We start from the raw sequence: 24,202 nt of genomic DNA on the forward strand, positions 1-24,202 counted from the left end.
TAACATGAGTCTTGGCATTTTCGATGGTTGCTTTCCAGTTTCTGGTTTTAGGTATTCATTCTTGGGTTTACATCATTTTCCGTGTGGCCACGAAGCCCTTCTTTCTATCGGCATTTCAGTCAGTAATCTTTTTCACTTGGTGGGGAAATCTAAGATGTAGAAATAAAGTCTTCATCCCTCATTTCCCTTGTCTCTCTTTCTCGAACCTGGTTCATCCCAACTCCTTAGATACTTAGAAGTTATGAACTCAAACCAGTAGACAGGGCCAGTGTGATAACAGTAAGAACAACAGCCCAAACTTCCTAAACTAGACTCAGCGGGACTGGCTCTGCAGCCATTTGAAAAAGTTTAATTGTCTGCATTCCACGTGTATCCTGGATTCAGCTCACTCTTGTCTACTCAATGACGTTCTCTCAGGTAACATCAGTTACACAAGTCAAGGGTCGTTTCCATCTTAAATCAGAAGATCAGCTCTCCTGAGCCTTCTCTTCCTCAATGCCCCTCCAACCCTTGCATTCTAAAGCTTATCACATACCTATCATGAAAGCAAACTCGAAATCTGAGAATCAACTTTCACAATCACAGTCCTGAGCACACAGTAGGGGCCTGGGAAACACGACGGAATAATGCCTCTTGACTGCCACGAAGGTACCCATGGCCAGTCTTATTTATCCAGACGACTGGCATCACCGCCTCACCACACAACGCATGCTCATTCTTCCCAACTCACTTGGTGAAGAACACTAGGTTACAGGACAGAAAATGAAGATTAGGTATTTCTCAGAAATTCCATAGGAGAGACTTGGTAACTGTTGGAAGTGAGGCTGGTATTCTGAGGTAAGGAAACTGATACACAGGAGTTAACTAACCACCTATCATGCTAAACCATCTATTTATGCTAAGAACGAAGGCGGAAAATCCACTAGTTAAATGATAATCAAGACAGGAAATTGCAGCAAAAATAAAAATCAATGAAAACATTTATGTCGAACAATGCATGACGGCTATGTTCAAGGACTCATCTTACAAACATTTCACTCACGCCTTTCTGTGAGGTACCAAGCACATGGTGTAGCATGACTTAAGTTTCAATCTGTGGTTGTAAACTGGAATTTATTTCCATTCAAGTTAACTACCAGCCTGCATCTCATTAACAACTTATTTTAATGAACTCTAGCTACTCGATTTTCACTGTGCACATTGCCCTAGTGTATGCTGATGCGGATAGTATAAAGTTCTCAGTATGTATGCTGGATGGGTTAATGAATTATTCAACTACTGCATGATAATTCAGAACATATGCCCGCTGTACAAAAGAATGACTTCCCTGCTGCAGGAATGATTGACTTCCAAAAGGACAGGATTAGAACATGATGTGATATCAGAGAAGATTCTACTTGTAATTCCCTATTCATAAATGTGATCTCTACTCAAATAGCCAGTTTTCAAAATTACTTATAGGATAGAGATAAAATTGTATTCTTTAAGTTAAAAATACAAAACTACATTGTTTGCTATTGCTAATGATAAAAATGAATAACTTAGGGCTGTAGAGATGGTAGAGCTGGTAAGAGAAAGTGTGTGTGTGTGTGTGTGTGTGTGTGTGTGTGTACACATATCTCAGAAGATCTGATCAGTCCCCAGCAACCAAAGAAAGGTTTCTTACAACTACCCATAACTCCAGCTCCAGGGGTTCCTATATCCTATTTTTATCTCTAAGGGCACTTTCTTGGACAAATGGCATACACTAACACAGACACACATACATACACATGAATAAGAAGAAAACAAAAAATAAAAGACTAACTTTTAAAGTCAGTTTTTATGACAACATAATGTTTTACAGAAATAGCATTAATTTGTTTAAACTGTATAAATAAAAATTATATTTAAGAGAGAATACAATCCTTTAAAATTGTTTAGAACTTAAATCCCCTGATGCAGAAGTGATTGACTGTCTGAATGAGGCTATCCCAAGACCGTTTCTGTATTTTCCTTATGTGCTTCTCACACCACCTAAGCAAACACTACACACTACACATCAGACCACAGGTCTCCCTTGAGCCCTTCAGCGTGCTCCACACCAAGTTCCCAGGAAGGCATTTGATTCCTTCTCATCTTAATCATCTACCACAGAAGAATCTCAGTTTTGCTCCCTAAAATCAAACACTGAATTCTTCAATCACTTAGAAAAACCAGTCTTTAGGTTTTACATTCTTCTCTTTAGAAAGGTGGAGAGTAGAAGGAGGGCTCAGTGTTACAGGTCTAGCCTCGGATGTAGGGGCTTTGGACTTATCCTCAATGATGTAAAGAAGTGTGTGTGGCAGGGGAGGAGCTCTTTTATTTACAACAATGAAGTCTGGCACTAGGAGCATTATCTGAGTTCTCAACATTGATCCAACACTAACTCAGCTTGAAGAGGAATTTCTGCTGACCAAATCCTACAAATGTTTCCCTTGTTATTTCTTATTTCTTCTATACTCTCTATGAACACAGTATATTCTTCCTAAGTAATCACACACTCTAATCAGTGTAATGACAGGCAACATTTTTATCTTTTCCTTTGAACGTCTCTAGAATATCCAAAACAAGTAATTTTTAAATAATTTATTTTTATTAACGTTTTTATTGACTATATTTTGACCATATTCTTTTCTTCTCCTCCAACATCCCTCAGATTCTCACCACTTCCCTACCACCCAATTTCAATCCTTGCTTTTAAATCCCAGTTCATCCTCTTGTTTTAAAGACCCAGTAACACCATCACATACCATTTCCTTTTACAATGTCTCATAGTTTTGTTTTTAAATGCTACTCATACAGCTCCAACTCACCTTTATTAATGATTGCACACAGAAAGAATTTGCTATTATTTCCTCTCTTTGTTAACCAATATTCTTCTAGTTTTTCTTGTGGCCCCCAAATAACGATTGTACTAAATATCCATAGATAGATAGATAGATAGATAGATAGATAGATAGATAGATAGATAGATGATAGATAGGTAGGTAGATAGATAACAAATAAGTATTGTACTAAATATCGATAGATAGATAGATAGATAGATAATAGATAGATAGATAGATAGATAGATAGATAGATAGATGATAGATAATAAATATATAGACAGACAGATTATCTGTGTGTAGATATTATGTATATGTATATATAATCTGAAGGTATAGACAATATGTCTAAACTTGAAAGGATCCAATACTCCTACCGGATACTTACTATGTCATTCCACGGCCAGTGCATACAAACAGATCCTTTGACCAAGGAAAACATACAGCAGTTCACTGCCATTTTTGGAATTAAAAGAAAATGAGGATTTCCCTAAACCTTAACCATTAGTTAGAATAAAATAATAGCATTTTTTACACTGGAATACTTGAGGGAATCAAATGAGAATTTGTTTGTATTTAAACTTCGTCATGCACATTGTATGTATCCATAGGTAAATGCATAGCCAAGACTTGTTTGAATTTTTCTCCTGTGAATTTCATTCTTACCTTCTACTTGGTTTTCTAATCTTGTCTGTTCTTTTTCTTATCAGCATTAAAAAAATGTTACATTAGCTCTATCGACATTTTGTTACACTATGACATATATATTTTCTACTTTTAATTAAATAAATTTTACTTTCATTTTGTGTATGAATGGTTTGCATGCCTGCACCATGTGCACCATGTGTCTAGTACCTGCAGACATCAGAAAGGGCATCAGAACTAGAACAGCAGAGACCAAGGTGAGCTGCCGTATGGGCGCTGAGAACAGAACCCAGGTCCTCTGCGAGGACAGCCAGTGCTCTCACCACTGAGCCATCTCTTAGCTCCCTTTTCTACCTTTCAATGCATAATTTCCTTTACTATTGTTACTCCTCCACTGCCTCACATACCGCACATTCCCTAATAATTTGCCTTTTCTGCCTAAAAGTCCTCATCACCACTGCCTGACATCAACTATTTATCTCCCAATTTTTTTCAAATATGCTTACTTTTCATGTTTATGGCTATAGTATTTCCTTGGACATTTTTTCCCTATATATTATAAAGCAAGCACTTTAAATTTATTTGAGATGTTCACACTGGCATCATTTAACCGCACCTCTGTATTAAATTGAATACTAACTGGAAAGGAATTGGACCCTGACTCGCATCTGAATCTGCTATAAGCCCTTCATTATGTCCTACAAGATAAGTCTTGCTATTTCCATCCACTTGATACTGTTGTTGTTAGTATGCTTGGGAAGCCGATTCTATCCTTCTTTGAATCTTCACATATTCATATATCCATAAGTTCTTAACAATAATGTTTGTCTACAAAACAACCAGACAGATGATACTGGCTACAGATGCCTAAACACGGGCAGGGTATGTCATTCAGTAGAGTGCCTGACTGGTCAACAAGAAACCCTGGATTGAATCCCCAGAATCTCATAAGCCAAGAATGTTCATACATGCCTGTAGTTCTAGCTCTTGTAAAGTAGAGGCAGGAGAATTAGAAATTAAAAGTCAATTTCTTTAGATACATAATGATTTAAGCCTAGACTGGGTTATATGAGACTACATCAAAATGACAACGAAACAATCGTCTAACTTTATGTGTCCCTTTGGGATATGGTAATGATATTGATGACCTGTTGATGTGGGAGTGTCATATATCAATCTGTTGATTTCATTGGTTAAGTAATAAACACACTGCTTGGCCACATAGCTTAAAACATAGGTGGGAGGAGTAAACAGAATAGGATGCTGGGAGAAAGAGGAAGTGAGCTCAGACTTGACAGCTCTGCTCTCTGGAGCAGAGATGCCAGGCTCCGCTCTCCCAGGCAGCTCCGACCCAGGATGGACGTAGGCTAAAATCTTCCCGGTAAGTGCACCTTGCGGTGCTTACAAACAATTATTAGAAATGGGCTAGTCCAGGTGCGAGAACACACATACAGTTTGTGTGTTGTTATTTTGGGGCATAAGCTAGCAGGCGGCAGGGGTGCTAGGGAACCAGCCCCACCGCTCCAATTTCAACAACCTGTGTTTCATGTCTTTTCTCTCATTGTAAACTACACTACCAAATCCCGTAATAAAACACTGTTTTTGTCATTAGACAAGTCATTCAATTTTCTTGTTAAATTTTGATCTCCCAATTTATATTTTGTCAGTGAACTAAATCAGTGTCTCAAAAAGACTTTCAGATCAAATCCAAAGAAGGCACCAGGCTGCCTCAACTGTCCCAGGTTCTGGGCTGGCCCAAAGCCCTACTGGGCTCTCATATCCACTCTTCCTCAGGATGATCACAAAACTCACGAGTGGGATTTTCACCAGCAAACCCATGGAGCAGCACAGTCCTAGTTAACATTTCCTGCTCTAGACGATCAAATCGATCTACTCAGCTTTCCCTGTAGACCTATTTAGCTGCACACTTTCTGAAGCGGGGCTGGGACTGGGGAGCACTCCTGACAGCGTCATTGATCTTCCCTGTCAATGGCATCTCCTTTAGCTTTACTGATGGACTGATAAGTAGGTGGCTTCCTACACTGATCTAATCAGCCCACTTATTAAACATGATGGGCTTCCTCTGGAACTCTTCACTTGCATACAGAGCAGTGCCTACTCTTGATCGCCCCACCTTTGGGTTGTGCTCCTCCACAATCACAGTGTCCCTGTCTATGTTCCTTGTGCCACTTTTACACAAATGCATTTGCGAACCCAGCAGCATGGAATAAAATGGCTCAAACCCAACAGAGAGCAGAATGAGGCCCACGAAGACTGGGGAGTGAAGGAGCAGAGAGGTGCAATGCTGGGCAACAAAGGATAATTGAAGGAAAGAATCTGTCGAATGTTCTACAACATGGCAGGATAACTAACTAAAGTCTGTAAGAATTCAAAATAACTGTAAGAAAATAGCCTAAATTCATTTCACAGGTAGAAATGCCTATCGCCCAATCTATAGACTCTGCAGGACATGTTTCAAGTTATAAACTGCATTCTTTAAATAAATCCAAAAATTACATGTAAATTACATTTTTTATATTGATAATCCTGTTTTATTCTCTAGAATATATGCAGAAGAAAATACAAGTCTCCATCCAGTTTTCTGTAATCACCTTTGATTTACAAGAAACATAGCATTTGTAGAACAGTTTCTTTTTAAATCTCAGACATAAATTTTGATTATTTATCCATTTTTATAGCGATGACATATCTGAGAAGTCAATCAGGTTTTGAAGACTTTGATAGGGAAAGTTGTAGAATTTTTCCTGTATTGTAATTAACATGTTTTATATGATGAATTTTATTGATTTCCTTAAACTATCAAGTGTTTATGTTTTCGTACAATCTTTTAAAGTATCAGTGCAATCTTGTTCCATTCCCCCCCCAATGAAGTCATTAAAAAAAAAAAAAACACCAGGAAAGACATTTTCCCTTCACTCACTGCAATATTCAGCTATTATCAACATATTCTCAATTTTTAAGTTTCCAGATATTTGTTTACAGGTTAGACAATATTTCAGTACACCAAGTATTTGGCCTGAAATGCCCAATAACAACAAATGTCAATTTAATCAATATACCTTCCAAAAGTTTATCTCCATGAAAGTGTTCTCCTCTTTATGAAATATGTTGGATTATGATTTTAAGAAAAGCTGCCTGAATCGCAAGTAACAGCATGAAGTTAAAAACAATTGTAACCATATTTTAATATTGTTTACATAATAAATACTAACATATTATGTTCAAACAATGTAACCATGGATGTCCATCCAAAGAAACAATTTTTACATGCCCCCATGAACGAGACACAAATAGAATGCTTCTACCTGTTCTTTGACGGAGGCAAGGATGGCAGAAGTGGTCTCTGTCTCAGAGCCGTCCCCATTGGAGGTGTTCAAGCCTGGGCTCAAGGAGCTGGTCTTCTCTGAGGCTGAAGGAGGCTGGTCTGGGACAGGCATAGCTCCTGAAACAAAACAGGACAAGGTCAGACCAGCCACACATCATTGTAAACAAACACAACTGCAGGGAATTCAGTTGGGGGAATAAAAGGCACAAGCTGTCCCAACAAGTGTGGTATAATTCTATAACAAGGAAAAGTGAAGTCAAACAAAATGTCACTCTGTGTCGACCCCAACCAAGTCTGAGATAGCAAAGGCATGCCTTTGTTCTCTCTTATTCTGTATGTGGGACAATAAATTATGATAAGGAAGAAGCAAGATAATAAGAATAAAAAAAAAAAGGGCCGGGCGGTGGTGGCGCACGCCTTTAATCCCAGCACTCGGGAGACAGAGGCAGGCGGATCTCTGGGAGTTCGAGACCAGCCTGGTCTACAAGAGCTAGTTCCAGGACAGGCTCCAAAACCACAGAGAAACCCTGTCCAAAAAATAAAAAAATAAAAGAATAAAAAAAGGTAAAAAAAATTGAGTCTAAAAGTCTAACTACAGATTGACATCTGTCTTAAACAAATGCACTTCTCTTTTCTACTGGTATGTTTTCAAGATAATCTATTACACATCCCCCTTATAGGAAAACACACAATGTAAATGACCAACTATTATCAATAACTAAAGGGATATCCACCCCCCCAAAAAAAAGTTTGGTTAGTACTGTGAAATACAGAAAACAGCTGGTTCATTCTGCACACAGTTAAATTCATACCCTGACAGAGAGAAGACTCAACCTCTTTAAAACCAGAAAGCCCTCCCCTTTTTATATCCATTTACATAGTCTAAGTTTAAGAAAGAAATCAGAAACTCAACTCACATTAATATCAATACAAAATGGACATGCTGGTACAGGTAAGATTCCCCAAAGTTATTTTTGTTCTATTGCACTGCTCAAACTCACACACAGATTCCAATTTTAATGGCATGAGGTGGTACACCTTTGGTAATTGATTAGTCTATTTGGTATTAATTAGGCTATGAGCCTGCTGGTGTTATGATAAAATGGCCCAAATGGTACCCCTCCTTCTCCCACCATATGAAAACATAGGGAAAAGTATCATCTATGAAGCAGAACGTAGGACCTCACCAGACATTGACTCTGCTGTTCCTTGAACTTGGACTATTTGACTTTCTATAACTATGAAAAATGATGATGATGATGATGATGATGATGGTGGTGGTGGTAGTGGTAGAGTAGTGATGATTACGGTGATGATATGTGTGTGTGTGTGTGTGTGTGTGTGTGTGTGTATGTATTTTAGAGTGCTGAGGATGGAACCCAGGGTGTTAAACACAGCAGGCAAGCACTCTGTCACTGGCATGATGAATTAATCCTAAATGGATTAAAACAAAAATTGCTCTGTCAGGTGCATATCTCCTCTAACAACGTTCATTAACAAAGAAAGCATTAAAAACTAAGATAAACTTTAATCACAACATTCTAATAAAAGGCTAAGGATAGATAAAATGTATTCTCACAACAACACAACAGTAGGGACCAGTGCAATTCACATATCCAAAAGTACTTTCTATGACCCCATTCAGAGCATCCTAGCTTTGATACTGAGGTAGAATTTCTACAGATGCTCTTATTCGATGTTATGTGTTATAGTTGTTTAATATTATTGGGCTATAAAAACCTAAGAAAGCCCACTTAAGCCCTATTTTACCCAAAATATATAATAAAAATGTGTCATTCAAACTTCTCACTGCACCTTTCAGCCAACCAGCTCTTGAAGTAAGCTACTTAGAATAGCACCTGGGGGATCAGGCAAGCATTGGAAAATAAGCCCAGGAAAACAGAACCCATGAACATGTTTAGGAAAACAAAATTTGAATATACAATTATGATCAGCACAAATATGACTAGGAGAGATGCAGTTACAGCTGACAAGTTCAAGATGTCTATTCGAAAGAATGAAAACTAAGAGAATGGATGACTGTGGTGTGTTGCTGGGAAGATCACCTGAAACGTATCTATGCATTTACATCACTTTTCCAGGTGCTCTCCTTTTCTGACCAAGTCTCTTGATTCTGCAGGATGTAGACATTTAGGTCAACAAATGCACCCAGGTAAAGAAATGAGACCTACAGCCTTGAAATTGGGAGATGTTTCAGAAAGGAAGGAGCTAGGGACCCAGAGGAGCAAGAAAGAAAATGTCACTTTGTCGCATCTGAGAGAACCACCTCTGGGGTCGACACTGGACCCTCCACCATTGCCCATGCAGGCGGTTTTCACAGGAATACACAGAAGCAGCTAACTCTGAGAACGTTGAAGTCTTGCATAGTTTAAATTATTATTATAAATTTTATGTTCTCTAAATTTTATCTGATCCATGTTAATTTGGGTTCCAGGCTAGGGTTATCATAAGTTTCTTCTGATAAAGAAATTGTCTAAGGTCTCAAAGTTACTACGAAGCCAGAACTCAGGTTTTCTGTCTTTCCATTCCTCCTTTAGTACCTTTTGATATGTCTATTTCCAACAACCTGTAATACATCAGAAATGCTAGTCTAACAACAAAGTTTTATAGAATGTATTTCTTAAAACTATAGCAGCAACCTATCTAAATAAAATAATACGTTTAATAGACATTGAACTGAGGCTTACCCTTTGACATTTGATCCAAATAAGATCATAATTAAGAGATACACAGTGCTGTTTATCCAACCCCTCTTTCCCATCATTCTTCTGAAGCTGGAGCAGGAACCAAAGTGAAATATTCAAGGTTTATCCCACCATGCAGAGCATGTGTTATCTGAGGCAACTTTTATGCCTGAATGAATATGACTCACAGTAACTTTTGTAGGACAGTTGTAACTTGACCACTGGTCACTACTATGCCCGAGGAGCAAAGACAGTCAGCACTTCCTCCCAAACTTGTTATCTTATGCTATACAAAGAAGAGACAACAGAAATGTGGAGATGACCTGCCAGAACTAAGTCCCAAACTGCCTCGGCAGGAGCATAAAAAGCTCTAAACCTCGAAAGAAAGAAACAAAGGAAGGGAGGGAGGGAGGAACACTTAAGTAAATCTACCATCCCAGATACAGAAATGTGTTTACTTTAGAGAAGATCTGACAACCTGATTTTTATATAATGTATTCTCTATAATGAATAGGGAATTAATATACAGGTTTTATTGTTCAGCAATATGTCCTGAATAGCTTCTTGTCCTGTATGATTTAATTGTGTAATAAATATTCAATGTCTGATAAACTTACATTTTCAAAATGGACTTACCTAATGCTTATGTGTAATATCTGTCTCATTTTGGAATTTATCATATTTTTTCAATAAACAAATTTCTAGAGGTAAAAATATAGGAATGAATGCTGCACTATTTATTTCCAAGAGTCCAATAGCATGTAGCTCTGAGCTGTAGCTACTTATATTGGAAAATAAAAGGTCTTACTAGTGACACACACCAAGTTTTATGGATGTCTCTGATAAACACCCCGTATTCAAGTCTTGGATGCAATCCCAGTTCACATCCTAAATGGGAGAATTTGTGAGTTGTTACATTTGGACATAATCTGAAGAAAGAATGTTCAGGGAGGGAGGGAGGCAAGTCTAGGTGAGTTCAGAGCTATTTTCTCAGTGACTGGCTTTGCCGTGATATCCAGACTGGGTAGAAAAGACTCTGGCATGAAGGACATTGTGTACAAACCTTCAATCAAAAACTGTCCTGCCCATTTTAATGTTAGTCAGTCCTCCAAGTGTATAGAAAAATACCTGAAATAATTAACTTACATAAAAATTTATTTAGCTCACAATTCTTGATGTTTGAGCCCAAGGTAAGTGAACCAATGATTTTAAATCTCTGGTTCAAGAGTCATAGTCAAAGCATGGCAGAGCGAAGTGCTCACTGTTGTGGGATCATCTTTCTGTACACTGTAAAGGTGTGTCTCTGCCTCTGATTGGTTTAATAGAGAGCTGGATGGCCAATAGCTAGGCAAGAGAGAACAGATAGGACTTCTAGGGAGAGAGAGGAATTGGACTCTGAAGAAGTCATACACAGGATACAGAGGAGAGGTAACTGAGCCACACGGCAGAATGCAGATTAGTAGAAACAGGTTAATTTGAGTTATAAGAGCTAGTTGAGATAAAGCCTAAGCTAAGGTTAAGCTTCATAATTAATAAGTCTCCTTGTTATTTTTTTTTTTTTTTTTGCAGGCTGGTGATCCCACAAAGGAAAGTCCAGCTACAGCTCACCTCACAAGCTTCGACGCAATGAGAAGAGGAAGAGGGCGCATCATATAGCCTGCATCAATAACCCACTTACTTCCCATGAGACACCACCTCCTAAACGTTCCACCACATCACATGAGGGCCACCATGGGGAGCAAAACTTTCACGCTTGAACCTTTAGGAAATGCTCAGGATTCAACATACAGTATTAGGTGGCCTTCCTTATAGCAGATCTTCAAACCCACATCAACCCTTTAGGGTTTATGTTTGGTGCAAATCCTACGCAAGTGAATGCTCAGCCAGAAACCACATTTTCTTTTTAACCAGAAGAACATACAGATGTTTCTAAACTCTGTGTGTCAAGTCTGCATATTTCCCGTATTTTACTCTTCTCCGAATAAGTGTATTTCACCTTCTACTTCATTATCTATACGCCTTCTGACATTCTCATCTCTACCTTCAACCCTATAAAAGCTTATAAGACTCCCCTAGACTTCTCCTCGTACCCAACTAGAATTCCCTGGGCGGCTGCTGTTTAGAACCAGCTCCTCACGACAACACTCCCTGGAAGTATGCTCTAAAACACAAGCACACTTTCTCATAACACACTGTTTGCTTTGCTGCCATCGCTTAGAAATGCTTTCATAATGTATCACTCATACCAAATTAATTTTAAGTAATGAAATACTTCAAGAATTTCCATTTAAATACATATGGACACGAGCTGCTTAATCATTAAAAGTTTAGTATGTTTCACTTTTTGATTTTATATTTTTTTACCTCAAATTGCAATATTTCAAAGAGTTCAAGAATAAGCGTCGGCATTTTTGTGAAAAGTAAGCTGTATAAAATCCATGGCTAGGAGAGATTAGCATTAAAACACTAACAATGAACTCCTTCGTTGATTACTGTAGACACTCAAGCTCAATCTTCAGTTTGTAAGTAACATACAATTGCCAAGGGGAAGCAGAAAACCGTCCTCTGTCAGATGTACTCTGCACTGATATAAACACATCTACCCTTTCTTCTGTCCTTTAGAAGAGAAATTTAAAATCACTGCTCGGCGCAAAATAAACAGGCTAATAGTTAGTCACTGTCAAAGCTGAGTAATTAGGATAGAAGTGTGATCTGTCTTGATCCATGCTCAATATATCACACCTTGCTCAGTAGCTGATATATTGCAGCCAGTTAATATCTGTTGAGTTAATGTATAAACTATTAGAGTAAAATCAATAATGGCTGCCTACTAGAGCATGTAATATAAGCAAAATGGGCTTTTTTTGTTGGGAGCACTTCTCTGTACAGTACTTGAGTGATGTATTTTGACTTAGGAAAGATTTTCAGAAATCCTAAGGCTAGCTGAAGGCTTTGGCTCACTAGAGTCCTGACAGTCATGAATCCTGGGTATTTGGCTACTAAGGTACAACCATCAATCAAGCAGGCTTCAGGGACCTGATTCATGAAAATAGCAACTTGAAAGAATTTGAAAAAAAATGTATGCATCATACCATCCAAAGATGGAAAATACCAACATTGGACAGAATTCAGAACACCGAACAGCAAAATTCACAGGATGCAGAGCCAGGACGTTGAGAAATGGACACTACCACGTAAGAACTTGAAGTGAGACAGCATATGAAATCAGAGACATAGCTGCAACTTGCTGCTGCAATGGAACACGGCTATGGCAGCATGGGGGACTTTTGCATTGTGTGTTGAGTTTACTTATTCAAATGATAAACAATGGATAAATATTCTACCTGTGTCCCAGAGACATTAGAATGGTGGGAAGCTAATCATAGCTAGGAAGTCCGAAAGACACATTCTGTATCACTACATAGACTGTTTACTGATCATCAAGGAAGGTGAAACCCAACTGAGTATCACCACAAACTTAAGGTCTGGGGTATTAAGTTTTGCGCTGAACATAGTGGACAATGAGGACTACTGAGACCTCAAGAACAATGGCACTGGGTTTTTGATCCTACTGTACCTATTGGTTTCGTGGGAGCCTAGGCAGTTTCGTGGATGCTCACCTTACTAGACGTTGGAGGTGGGTGGTCCTTGGACTTCCCACAGGGCAGGGAACCCTGATTGCTCTTTGGGCTGACGAGGGAGGGGGACTTGACTGGGGGAGGGGGAGGGAAAGGGGAGGCGGCGGTGGGGAAGAGACAGAAACCTTTAATAAATAAATAAATAAATAAATAAATAAATAAATAAATAAATAAAAAGTTTTGCATTATAATGTATTATTTTGTAATTTCTATTATTCTTATGGACATGCATTCCATCTGCAGGTTAAAGGGAAATGCCTATGGAAGCTACCACAGGGAATGGCTAATGCACAGCCATATTTGAGAGCAGTGAGGTTTGTGAGAAAGGAAGGCTCCTCCTCTTTTTCCACATGTTGCGCAGCCCCTTCCTTTTACGTGTGAGATGAGTTATTTCCATGCTGTGAAAGGCAATGTATCAACCATGTATACAGAATGGTTTTTGCAAAAGGTGACAGGGAACAGTTGAGGGTGAGCCATGCTCAACCCAAAAACCTGTTCCAGTTGAGCCTCCATCCTGAGATGCCAAGGCTAGCACCAAAGGGAGCCAACAGGGGAAGTTCACAGTGACAGCTGACATCTTCCTCTAGGGAAGTCATGATGCTAAGAATCTAAGCGTCTGCAGAAAAGGCAAAAGAAGGTCGAAGGTTGAATGCCTAAGAGTAGAAAAGTTGAGTGTGACAAAGAAGAAAGGAGAAGTAAAGATCATTAAGTAAGATGAGGGGATCAGGGAAAAGGAGCCCCTGGGCTGGGATTTGAGGGACCTCAGGATGGCTCTCAAAATACTAAGAGGAAAGGGAACTGGAAGCAGGAGTTGTGTTTAAGAGACACTTGGAGAGGACTCTCTAAGGAACAGTGACAACCTTTCATTTGTTAATGATTGTAGATTTGTGATGTTAGAAAACTACCCATTTGTAACCTACCGCATGTGTCATGACTACCTAAGGACATGACTCAGGCACTCTATATACAGAGTGGGATTCCCATATATAGCCCACGGAGAGGAGACTGAAGCCCAGAACTTTCCCATGAGCCTTTGTAAGCAGTACGCCCTCCTGCTTCATAACATTTTGCGAAACCAAACTCATCTGAGGATTGCCATGCAGATGATGACCTGGAAGGTTACTATGAGCAGATCCCCGCCATCCAAGCAGGTCATTTCCTGTTCTCTCCTTCCTGGGAACCCCACAGACACCAAGTTCAGCACAAGTTCACCACATCTCTTAACAGAAGAGTTGAAAAAATCATGGGGTCACCCATCTCCCTACGGCACCACCTCCTCCAATCACAACTTTGACAATGAGGGTCAATTTATTTGAAACAGACAGTATATTTTAAATTATCATCCAATAACACACAAACACTATTTCACTTCCTTTAATTTCATTAAAAAATCATCGGTGAGATGGCTCAGAAGGTAAATATGTTTGGCACTAAGCCTCACAGCCTGTTCAATCCTGGGACCCACAGACTGCAAGAGAGAAAGAACTCCTGCAGGCGACCCTTTGACATCTACATGAGCCCTGCGGTGTACATGCCTTGTACCCCCCCCTCCACACACACACAGTAAATAAATGTTCTTTAAAAAACAGTAGTCCCATCTAAACTGATGGAAGCAAAGTAGAGAAGAAACCACTGGTATAAAGTGTGAAGTCTGGCCATGGGAGGCAGTGGTCCTGGCCTAACTATGCTTCTTTTCTCTCTCTCTCTCTCTCTCTCTCTCTCTCTCTCTCTCTCTCTCTCTCTCTCTCTCTTCCTGATTTGTCTCAGTTATCCTAGCGGCTCTACACACACATTCTAGTATAGACACAAGCTTCGTGTAGTTCCACGCATTTCATGTTTTATTATTTATTTTACTTGGTGTGTGTGTTGTGTTTATGTTTATGTGTGCATGTGTTTGTATGCTATTTGTGCAAAAATAGGCATGTGCATGTCATAGAATGCATATGTGAAGAGCAAAACTTCCAGACGATGGCCCTCTCCTTCCACCATATACATCCCAGGGATGAAGCTCGGGTCATTGGGCATGCTCACCCACATACTCATCAACACAGCATACCTTATTACCTGGAATCTTCCCTACAGAGCATTCTCCTGCATGTATTCATCATCACTAGGATGATAACTTTCTCTTTGCTCATTCTCCCATGATCTCCTGGAATTTAGTTTTAAAAAAGGGTCATTTAATGCTTTTTAAATTGGGACAGTACTTGATACAGCTATGGTCCCCTTCTCCTTCAAGAGATTTGGATGGATTCTTGTGCCACTTGCAACTAAAAGTGCCCCTAAATCAATGATGTGCTCAGATTTATGGAAACACTGTAAATTTACACTTTATGTCTCCTAATTAGGTCATGGATTCTTTGAGCTCAGAAACTGTGTCTCATTCATATTTATGACCTCAGTGCCTAGAATCGTGCCTGACATGATTAGCATTTATTATGTCAAAAAAGGAATAGAGTTAAAATTCATCATCAGCCTTATTTTAAAATGTCAAGGAATTTTATACCCAAAACTCTGATTGTTTTACAAATGTCCTATAAATTTGCCACATTTGTGAAATTGACAAACTAATGAGTTTGAACAATACACATACTATTAAAGTACTGAGACACTCTTCTTGCTTTTTGACAAGCCACACAACTGGTTTTGCCCCTAATCACAACAGGAATGTCTAAGTGAAAGTAATGATCACAATAAAGCAGCATTTCAGGCAAAAATTACAGCTGTCCACCTCTGGAATCAATAACCACGCTCATTCCCCAAAGGACACAAATGCATTTCCCGAGCTGATCAATGGGTTTGCTGCACTGTAGAGACACTTCTCATCAAGACATGGAATGAAGTATGGCCTTCTAGAATTAAACACTAACCATCATAACAATAGGCTGGACAGAGAGTTGGTACAGTCAACATTAAGGTATTGACTATATAATGGAAGGTTCTCTCGGGTTAGTTGAATTGTTGATTTTAGCTGAAAATTCAAAGAAACGATTTTTAAAAAGTTCACCATATAGTGCATGCCACACAGTGAGTACCTAGAACAGATTACCACTGCCTCAGAGTGTGGAAGATTTCCCTTCTCAGTTCCTCCAGCCTAAAGCTATATCTAATCCTGGGGTCTGTGCAAGGTGCTGAACAATCTCGATTTGACAAGGAAAAGAATATGCCTTCCAAAGTACTCTCTTTCACCATATTTCAAACAAATACGTAGATTTCCATCCTATCCCCATGCTCAATCAGAGATCTGCAAGATGGGGTCCCAGTTTAAAAAGGATGTTCCATGATGTGCAGCAACCAGCCCTGAAAGAATTAACTGTATGAATTACCAATTCAGACCGTCACTATCTATTAACTGGAAAGTCCCCGAATGCCGGCCCCACACTGGTCAGCAACACGTTCTTACTGTGTCATATTGGAATGTTTCCACTGAAATTACAGCAATTTACCCTTCACATTGATCACGAATATACATGTGATTTCTCACGATTTCCCAGGATGCTGGAAGCCACTTGTCCCTTGTGGCTATCAGTGAGCTTCCTGGGTCAGAACTCACACTGTGAGTAAACACTCATTGTCAGAGAAGAAACTTATCTCACTCCAGCAGAGACACTGCCTATGACAGAGCCCAGCTTTCCCATCAATGTTACACAACGTTAGCCATAGTGGTATAGGAGGGCTATAATGGAAGGTCTCCCTAGTGCTTTTAGGATGCCAGATTCCTGGCTGACATCCTCAGAGACACAGTATTAGAAAAACAAATCCCATAGACATGTACCTAAGCTGCTACCAAATTCCTGGACCACAGAACTAAAAGATAGGTATTAGCATTTTAGTTTCTTGGGCAATGCGTTCTGTACCAACAAATGAACGGTAGTGAGATGATTTCATGTGTTTGAAAGAACAATGTCAGTCCTAACATTGTGACAGCCTTTTAGAGAGGCCCATGTGGAACGAAACACAAATGAGCTAAACAGACACTCCTCCTTCATCGTCACGATCTATTCCAGAGAGCTGCTTAGAGTTATAATTTACCATAAGTTAACTCTTTGCTTTGTTAGTTTCTAAGTATATTTTATTTTTCAATTAAAATGTCTCCATTTCCCACTTCCCTCTCTGTTCTCCAGCCTCCTCTCAAGCTCAAGTACATGGCCTCTTTTTCTTTATTTATGATTGCTACACCCCCCCCCCCACACACACACTAAATACAACCCACTGAGTCCACTTAGTGTTGCTTATATGAATGTGATTTAAGGGCTGATCACTTGGTATTGGATAATCAAAGGGCATACCCCTGGGGAAGACTACTTTATTTCCCAGCAGTAGTTAACTGCTTGTAGCTCTTCATCAAGGGCTGGGGACCCCTGACGTTTTCCACATCCACATTGGTGACTCATCATTTCCAATAGGCAGCCATTTTTAAGTAAAGCCGGGAGTACCGAGAAATCAGCTAGACCAATGTATCAGTAATTAGTTGAGTATGAAGATGACCTCACAAGGTGTTTTATCTGTGTCTGCTCAGAGATTTGAGTGGATAGTGCACACGTATACAAAGTATTTCATAGTATTGCTAAATTTGTGATGCTATTTTTGGACATCCTGTTAACTTGCATGAATCTATTCTATAATTTTCATAAAATATGCATATACACTGGTCTCTTTTTTATGTGAATAGTGATGGGGACAAAATGCTTTAATATCCTGAGATGATTGAATCTCATTCATATACTGCACCTCGATTAAAAAAGAAAGAAACAGATCCTTATTCCTTACGGTTTCAGCTGCTTCCCCTGGTGAATACCTATAATCACCCTCAATTACCTGGCGAAGGCTGACACTAAGATTCCAGGGATGCAGTTTCTGAAAGGATTTTGTGAGCTTTTCTTGGCAGGTCCTGCTCACTTCTTGCTATGTGTTCAAGTTGAAGCCAGATACTAACATATAAGATTCTTTCCAATTGCCTGCTGATCCCTTTCAGGTCTTGGTCTAAAAGAACTGCATTTTTTCCCAACACAAGATGGTGTGAAATTGTATCTAGATAGAAATTGGTGCTGCTCTTTGTATAGTTCACTTTAGGAAAAAGAGTTCATTTAAAAAGTCTTGATATTAGGACTTGCTTTGGTCAATAAAATTAGTGATTACATGACCATTTGTTAAATAATTTATTTATTATTTTTGTCCTCTGAATGATAGAATCCAGGGCTAATACAGAGCTGTATCCCCACTCCTTTGGTGGGTTTTTCACTTTGAGACGGTCTATCTACCTAAGTTACTCAAACTGGCTTTGAACTCACTCTGTAGCCAAAAGCTATGCTTGGAGCTGCAATCTTACTGCCTTAGCCTCTTGAGAAGCTAGATATAAATTATAAATTATACTGTGATACAAATTATACTGGGAAATTGTGGAGTATACTCTTTTGAAGTAGACTTGGGAGCCTGGAAGGCCCTGTCCCTGGGTAATATAGTTCCCTAGCTCCACTAACAGAGGACAAAAAGAAAAACAAAGAGCTGTGGCGATCAAAAGCCCGGCATACATGAGACCAGCTAGGTGAGTCATTTCCAAATGCGATCACTACTAGTTTATCCCATGCTATAAAACTGTCCATCTTGGAAACAAGAAGCTGGGAGCTCATCTCTGGGGAGACCAGCCTCTGATCTGCCCCGTCTGAAAAATATCTCAGTCAAGAACCCAAGAACAAATGTTTCAGAAGTGACCCCATAGTCACATAGTCTGGATGCTCTAAGTGCCTATTTGATGATTCTTGATGACCCTCTGTGGGTTTTTTTTTTTTTTTTTTTGGTTTGTTTGTTTCGCTACTTGATATATATTTAATTGCTTTTGCTTGCTACATGCTAGGAAACACATACGAACCCAAAAGCATGGCTTCTTTTCCATGTTATGAAACATGGAATTCCATGCCTTCTCTAACAGACCTGGTGCTATATATGTACTTCAAACCAGTGCACAAATCTTCATTCTGTGTTTTCCCTTGTTCTGGGAGGTTCTGGGCATGGTGTGGGTGGCAGAGGCACAACACTTGAACAAAGACTATGAGAAAGCAAGGCTTTGCTCAAAATCCACTAGAAACATCACCTGGGACATCACAGAGTGCCTGCAGAAAGGCGCTGGGCTTTGAGACTTCGTTATTCCACACTTCCTGCCCATACTGACTGACACACCATCCAGAGGTTCCAACACAGCCGTATTACAAAGATTCCTTAGTGAAGAAGACATGGGAATACAAACTGCTTTTAAAGACCAATTTTGTTCTTCATTTTCCTTTGTTCTCCTTTGTTTTAGGCTTGGAAGCCGGTGGCTATAATTGTGGCAGACTAAGGAGATGGAAGTGATCAGGTTTAATTACCATACCACTGGGAAATATACTCGTACGCCCCATTGTAATTGGCAGAGCAGGCAATGATCTCTGTTCAAGGACTATGTCTGTTTCAAAACTATTCTCATTATTATACTTGGAAAACTATGAAGTTCTTGACTAGGCATTAAAATTATTATTAAGTTGATTCTAAGTTTAAAAAATCTATTGGATAGGATTTAAGCCATCTTACATACTAAGATATAATCAATAGTTACTGATAAATGAACTATAACACACAGGGGATATTACAATGAATTTACTTTGTTTTCTACCTGTGCCCCACTGTTTTATGTAATCGTGTCACATTCTAAATCACTGATGAGTGGAAAGTTGATTCAAGATTATTTATCCAAAACACAACAACAACAATAATAATTAGCATTCTGAAGTTCATTTGTCCCTTTCAAATCTGTCCTTTTCATGCACTGTACAGTGACTCGGCCTTTGGGGAAACTCTCCCTCTGCCAGCCACCAGGTTTCCCATTCTCTACTTCCTTCTTTCTTGTCCTATGTATTATATTCCACGCTTTACAGGATTGTAATCGTAAATAAAATGTCAAATATTAGTGACTTGTAGTGCGATACAATTATTGAATTGCAAGTGTTATGCAAGGTCATGCAAAGGAAGTGCAACGCGTAGGAAAACTTGTGGGACTGTTGTTCACGCAAACCAAGCTTTCTGGTGGGAAGCACGCACCTTGCTCTAAGGAACAAAACCTTCAGAATGATGTCTTTTTTACAATGAGAAGTCCAATCCTTAGATGAACTCGTTTATAGCTGCTGTCTCTACCTTGTGGATAAACTTCTCATATCTCTAAGGACTACGGGTAAAGAAAGTTTTAATCCATAAAAGTACGAAAGAGGAACAGCTTTGAATTCTTTCCGGTGTGAAATCCTCTCACACCTGTGTGTGCTCAAGAGAAACACGCTAGCAAATTCTCAAGGTTAAAGTTTTATTTTATATTTTTATACAACTGTCCAAAGACCTGAAAAAAATGACTAACATATTTTTACCCTCCATTTATCAGTGAATTTAAAATTTTCCATTATATAAACACCCTAGAATGCTTGCATGAAACCCTGAGTTCAATCTTCAGTACTGTATAAGCCAGGTGAGCGGATGCAGGAGAGATGGAGGCAGGAGGATAAGGAATTCGATTCCATATTCAGCTATATAGCAAGTTCAAGGCCAGTCCATGATGTCTATGACTCCATATATTTAAAAGAAAACCTAAAAATAAAGATAAATACTGTAGGTATATAGATTTTTGGCTAGAAAAAAAAAAACACACAAACATCTAACAACATAGCTTTTTTCTTTGTTTCTAGAGAGGTCCTTCCTATATCAACCCATTTCTGTCTTTTTGAGAAGAAAGAGCAATTGAAAATTTGCATTTGTGGTACTCCAGCCCTAGCAGTTATCTTGAATATGCACCTAGGTGGCATTACAAATGAGGTAAAAGAAATGAGTCTGCCCTTAAAGTTTTTATTTTTAGTTTTTAAAAAGTTCACAAGTGTGGGTATTTTGCCCACCACTCTGTTTACACGCCATGTGCATGCCTGGCAGAAGAGGGGATCAGATCCCCCAGAAACTGGAATTACACGCAGCTGCAAATGCTAGAAACCAAACTCTGGCCCTGTGGGAGAGCAGCAGGTGCCCGGAACACCCGGGTCTCTCTCCTGCTTCCATACTCAGAGTTTTAAGTTCTCTGTAAACAGATGCCTTTCTCAAAGCCATATAATAGCAGTGCGAGCTGAGTGCTTACCTTGCACCGGGCTAAGCTCTTCAGCAAGGCTGACTGGTTAACAAACAAGCTAAGGCTGTTCTGTTATCACCCCCCACCACCTTTTCCAGAGGGCAAAAGGAAACCTGAGAAGTGCCACCCACAGAGAATCAGAGGGAAGAGCTGTTGTCCAGTTCCTGCTGTTCCCAGTCTGTGACTGTGCCTAACTGCACGAGATGCCCCTTAACTCAGCCACAGCGAAGAAGACAGCTCATTACTCAGAAACAATCCAGGTCCAGTGTGAGCCACTGGGGCTGGATGAAAAGATAAATTCCTCCCGCGGAGTGACTGCTGGAGAAAATGTGTACATTACTGACAGGATACAGCATCCAGGGTTTGGTTAGGAAGAGAGGAAGCCTACCAGCAGACAGCTCTCCGGCAAGCTTAGTGTTTTGTTTGTTTTAGTGTCTACTGTGACATCCGAAAAACATGTTTAAAAAGACACTTGATTAGCTCCAGCACGTCACCCTGCAGCCCAGGAATCTGGTCACCTATGGTCAGTTGTTTACTTCAAGGAAGCCCGGGGACCCCGCCCACAAATATTTGACGGGCATACATCAGAATCCTCCAATCACACTCACCTCACTTTACTTCACAGTCATTCAGTTTAACATTTGTAAACCACGGAAACATAACTGCTTCCAGAAGAGAGGTTCATCGTTGTTAAACGCCTGCTTTGCTGAACCCCCCTTTAAGACAAACCGTTAAAACGCCGTGAAATTATTTACAGAGGAGCCGGTGTTGAATGGCGAGGGACACATCACAAATACAGAAATGATCCTCTCACCCATGTTTTAGATTCCTCACTCTCCTTAAGAAGCAGAAACTGCAAACATAGTGCTCACATGGCATACACAGGTGCAGACTCCCATTTCAATAAAAAAAAAAAAAGAAGATACATGGTTGTTATAAGGTCAGTGAGCCGAAAGAAGCACAACCCGCAGGCGGTGTAAGAGTCCCTCACTGGAAGAATCCATCCTAGCCCACTGGTCTCTAGAACTCGGCTGGAAGCGTTCCTGTCACCACGTGGGGTTTCAGTAATATTTGTGGGATGAGTGGCTGGCAGATGAGTAATAAGTGACTTGAGGATGTTTAAACCCAGTCTGTCTGTTCGGGGATATTTTTTTGTTCAGTTGATCTTTTCAGAATGGGAGGGTGTACTTTGCCAAGAATCATTTACTTATTGGATCAATTAGTCATCTATTAACTTAATTAACAAACAAGTGGCTACTGGCATTTGATGATGTCAGCCATTTCTCCCGGGAGAGTGAAGCCTAGTTTTGAAGGGTCCTTTTGTGTCACAGGGACTCAGCTTCTCCTCCCTGGGGAGGGTGTTTGTGCATGACAGCCACAAGAGGCGTCACAGACAAGCTGAGTTTATGGAGTGGTAATTACTCTCAGAACGATGCTAAATTTAAATTGTACAAGTTGACTGAATTTCAATTTCGAATAACCAATCTACACATCATCTTATTGGCAAATCATTATCTAATTTCTACGTACCACACATATAATTTGCACAATTGAGAAAAGATGTCTCTTAATTAGCTATTTTAAAAAGTAGAGCAGCTCTCTGAACTCTGAGCACAAGATTAAAGCCCCGGTGATACAGCGAAGAGACTGGGTAAAATAGGAAGAAGAACGTCAATTACAAATTCATTTGAAGATTTTATTCTCAAGATATGATCAAACTCATGATTAGGTCACTATTTAATTGCATGGATTCTTAGGGAAGATAAGTAACAAAATATTAAATTTTATATATCTAAATTTGCACCTTCTTATACAAATACACCATTAAACCAAGCTTCCTGGGTTTCTACATGAACTGAGCCCAACATTATTACAGTCAGCCCCTCAGAGCACAGTGGAATCTCCTGCTTCTATGAGAATTCACTAGGTAGCCACATACCGCCAATAAGACCTGCAAACAATTATCTTCACAGACTATTTTATACCAGACAAAATGTGTAGATTATATTGGTCAGCAAAAAAAAAAAAAAAAAAAAAAAAAAAAAAAAAAAAAAAAAAAACTGCCAGCTTAACATTAAAACTGGCTACATTAGTGAAAGTAATGGGAAATTTTGGAAAACTATAGTCTACCATCAGTAGAAAACTAGAGAGTAAAACTACAAGGACTGACATGGATTAACTCTGTCACAAAAACAAGTTACCTATAAGGCCATGTGACTTCGTGGGCCTGTTTCTGCTTTACAGACAGGACCTTGCTGTACAGTCCCAGGCTGACCTTAACTAGCTGTCTTTCTGCTTTAGCTGTCCATTTTCAGAGATCGCGGGCGTGTGCCATCATCTCTGGCACAAGTAAGTGACTTCTAACGCACTTAGTTCCTCTTGTGGGCAGGGAGAGATGCAATTTGAAATCTGAAAAGTATTTACTGGCTTGATGAGGTGAAATTCCAATTTTCCCTTGTCAATTCTAGAGCCCCCTAAAATAATGATAGCTATTCTACCCATTTCTTCTTGGCATAGAACAAAGAGTTGGGAAGCACATGAGTAGTCCTTGAGCAGCCCCAGGGAGAGGAAGGATTCTTGGCTGAGATCATGTAAGTGGGAGCGTAATGAGGCATAAAAGAATTAAGTAATATTTTCAAGGTCATACCCCGACTCTTTAATGAAGCAGAGAACAAAACCATAAGTTTTGGCTGTTAGATATAAACTGCAATGTCCAGGGGCTCTTTCCAATCTTATATTCTTGCAAAAGTAACAAAGATGAAAGCATCTGACATCAGGCCAGGCATGCTCATGCGCGTGCACATGTGTGCACATGCGCATGCACATACACACACAAGTATGCATACACACATGCGCGTGCACACACACAAGCATGCATGTACACTCGCAAG

The 24,202-nt window shown here is 39.5% G+C and overlaps 1 protein-coding gene across 1 annotated transcript in view; it reads right to left on the bottom strand.

Moving 5' to 3' along the window:
- Nucleotides 1-24,202, bottom strand: part of Ctnnd2 (catenin delta 2) — a 709,004-nt gene that overhangs the window by 562,321 nt on the left and 122,481 nt on the right. The window contains exon 2 of the mRNA XM_050144862.1: nucleotides 6,818-6,954. Within this exon, the coding sequence (XP_050000819.1) occupies nucleotides 6,818-6,954 (137 nt within the window). The remainder of the gene's footprint in view (nucleotides 1-6,817; nucleotides 6,955-24,202) is intronic.

The sequence above is a fragment of the Alexandromys fortis genome, unplaced genomic scaffold (assembly GCF_014885135.2).
Source record: "Alexandromys fortis isolate MF-2015 unplaced genomic scaffold, M_Fortis_MF-2015_v1.1 scaffold_52, whole genome shotgun sequence".
In the NCBI taxonomy this organism is placed as follows: domain Eukaryota; kingdom Metazoa; phylum Chordata; class Mammalia; order Rodentia; family Cricetidae; genus Alexandromys; species Alexandromys fortis.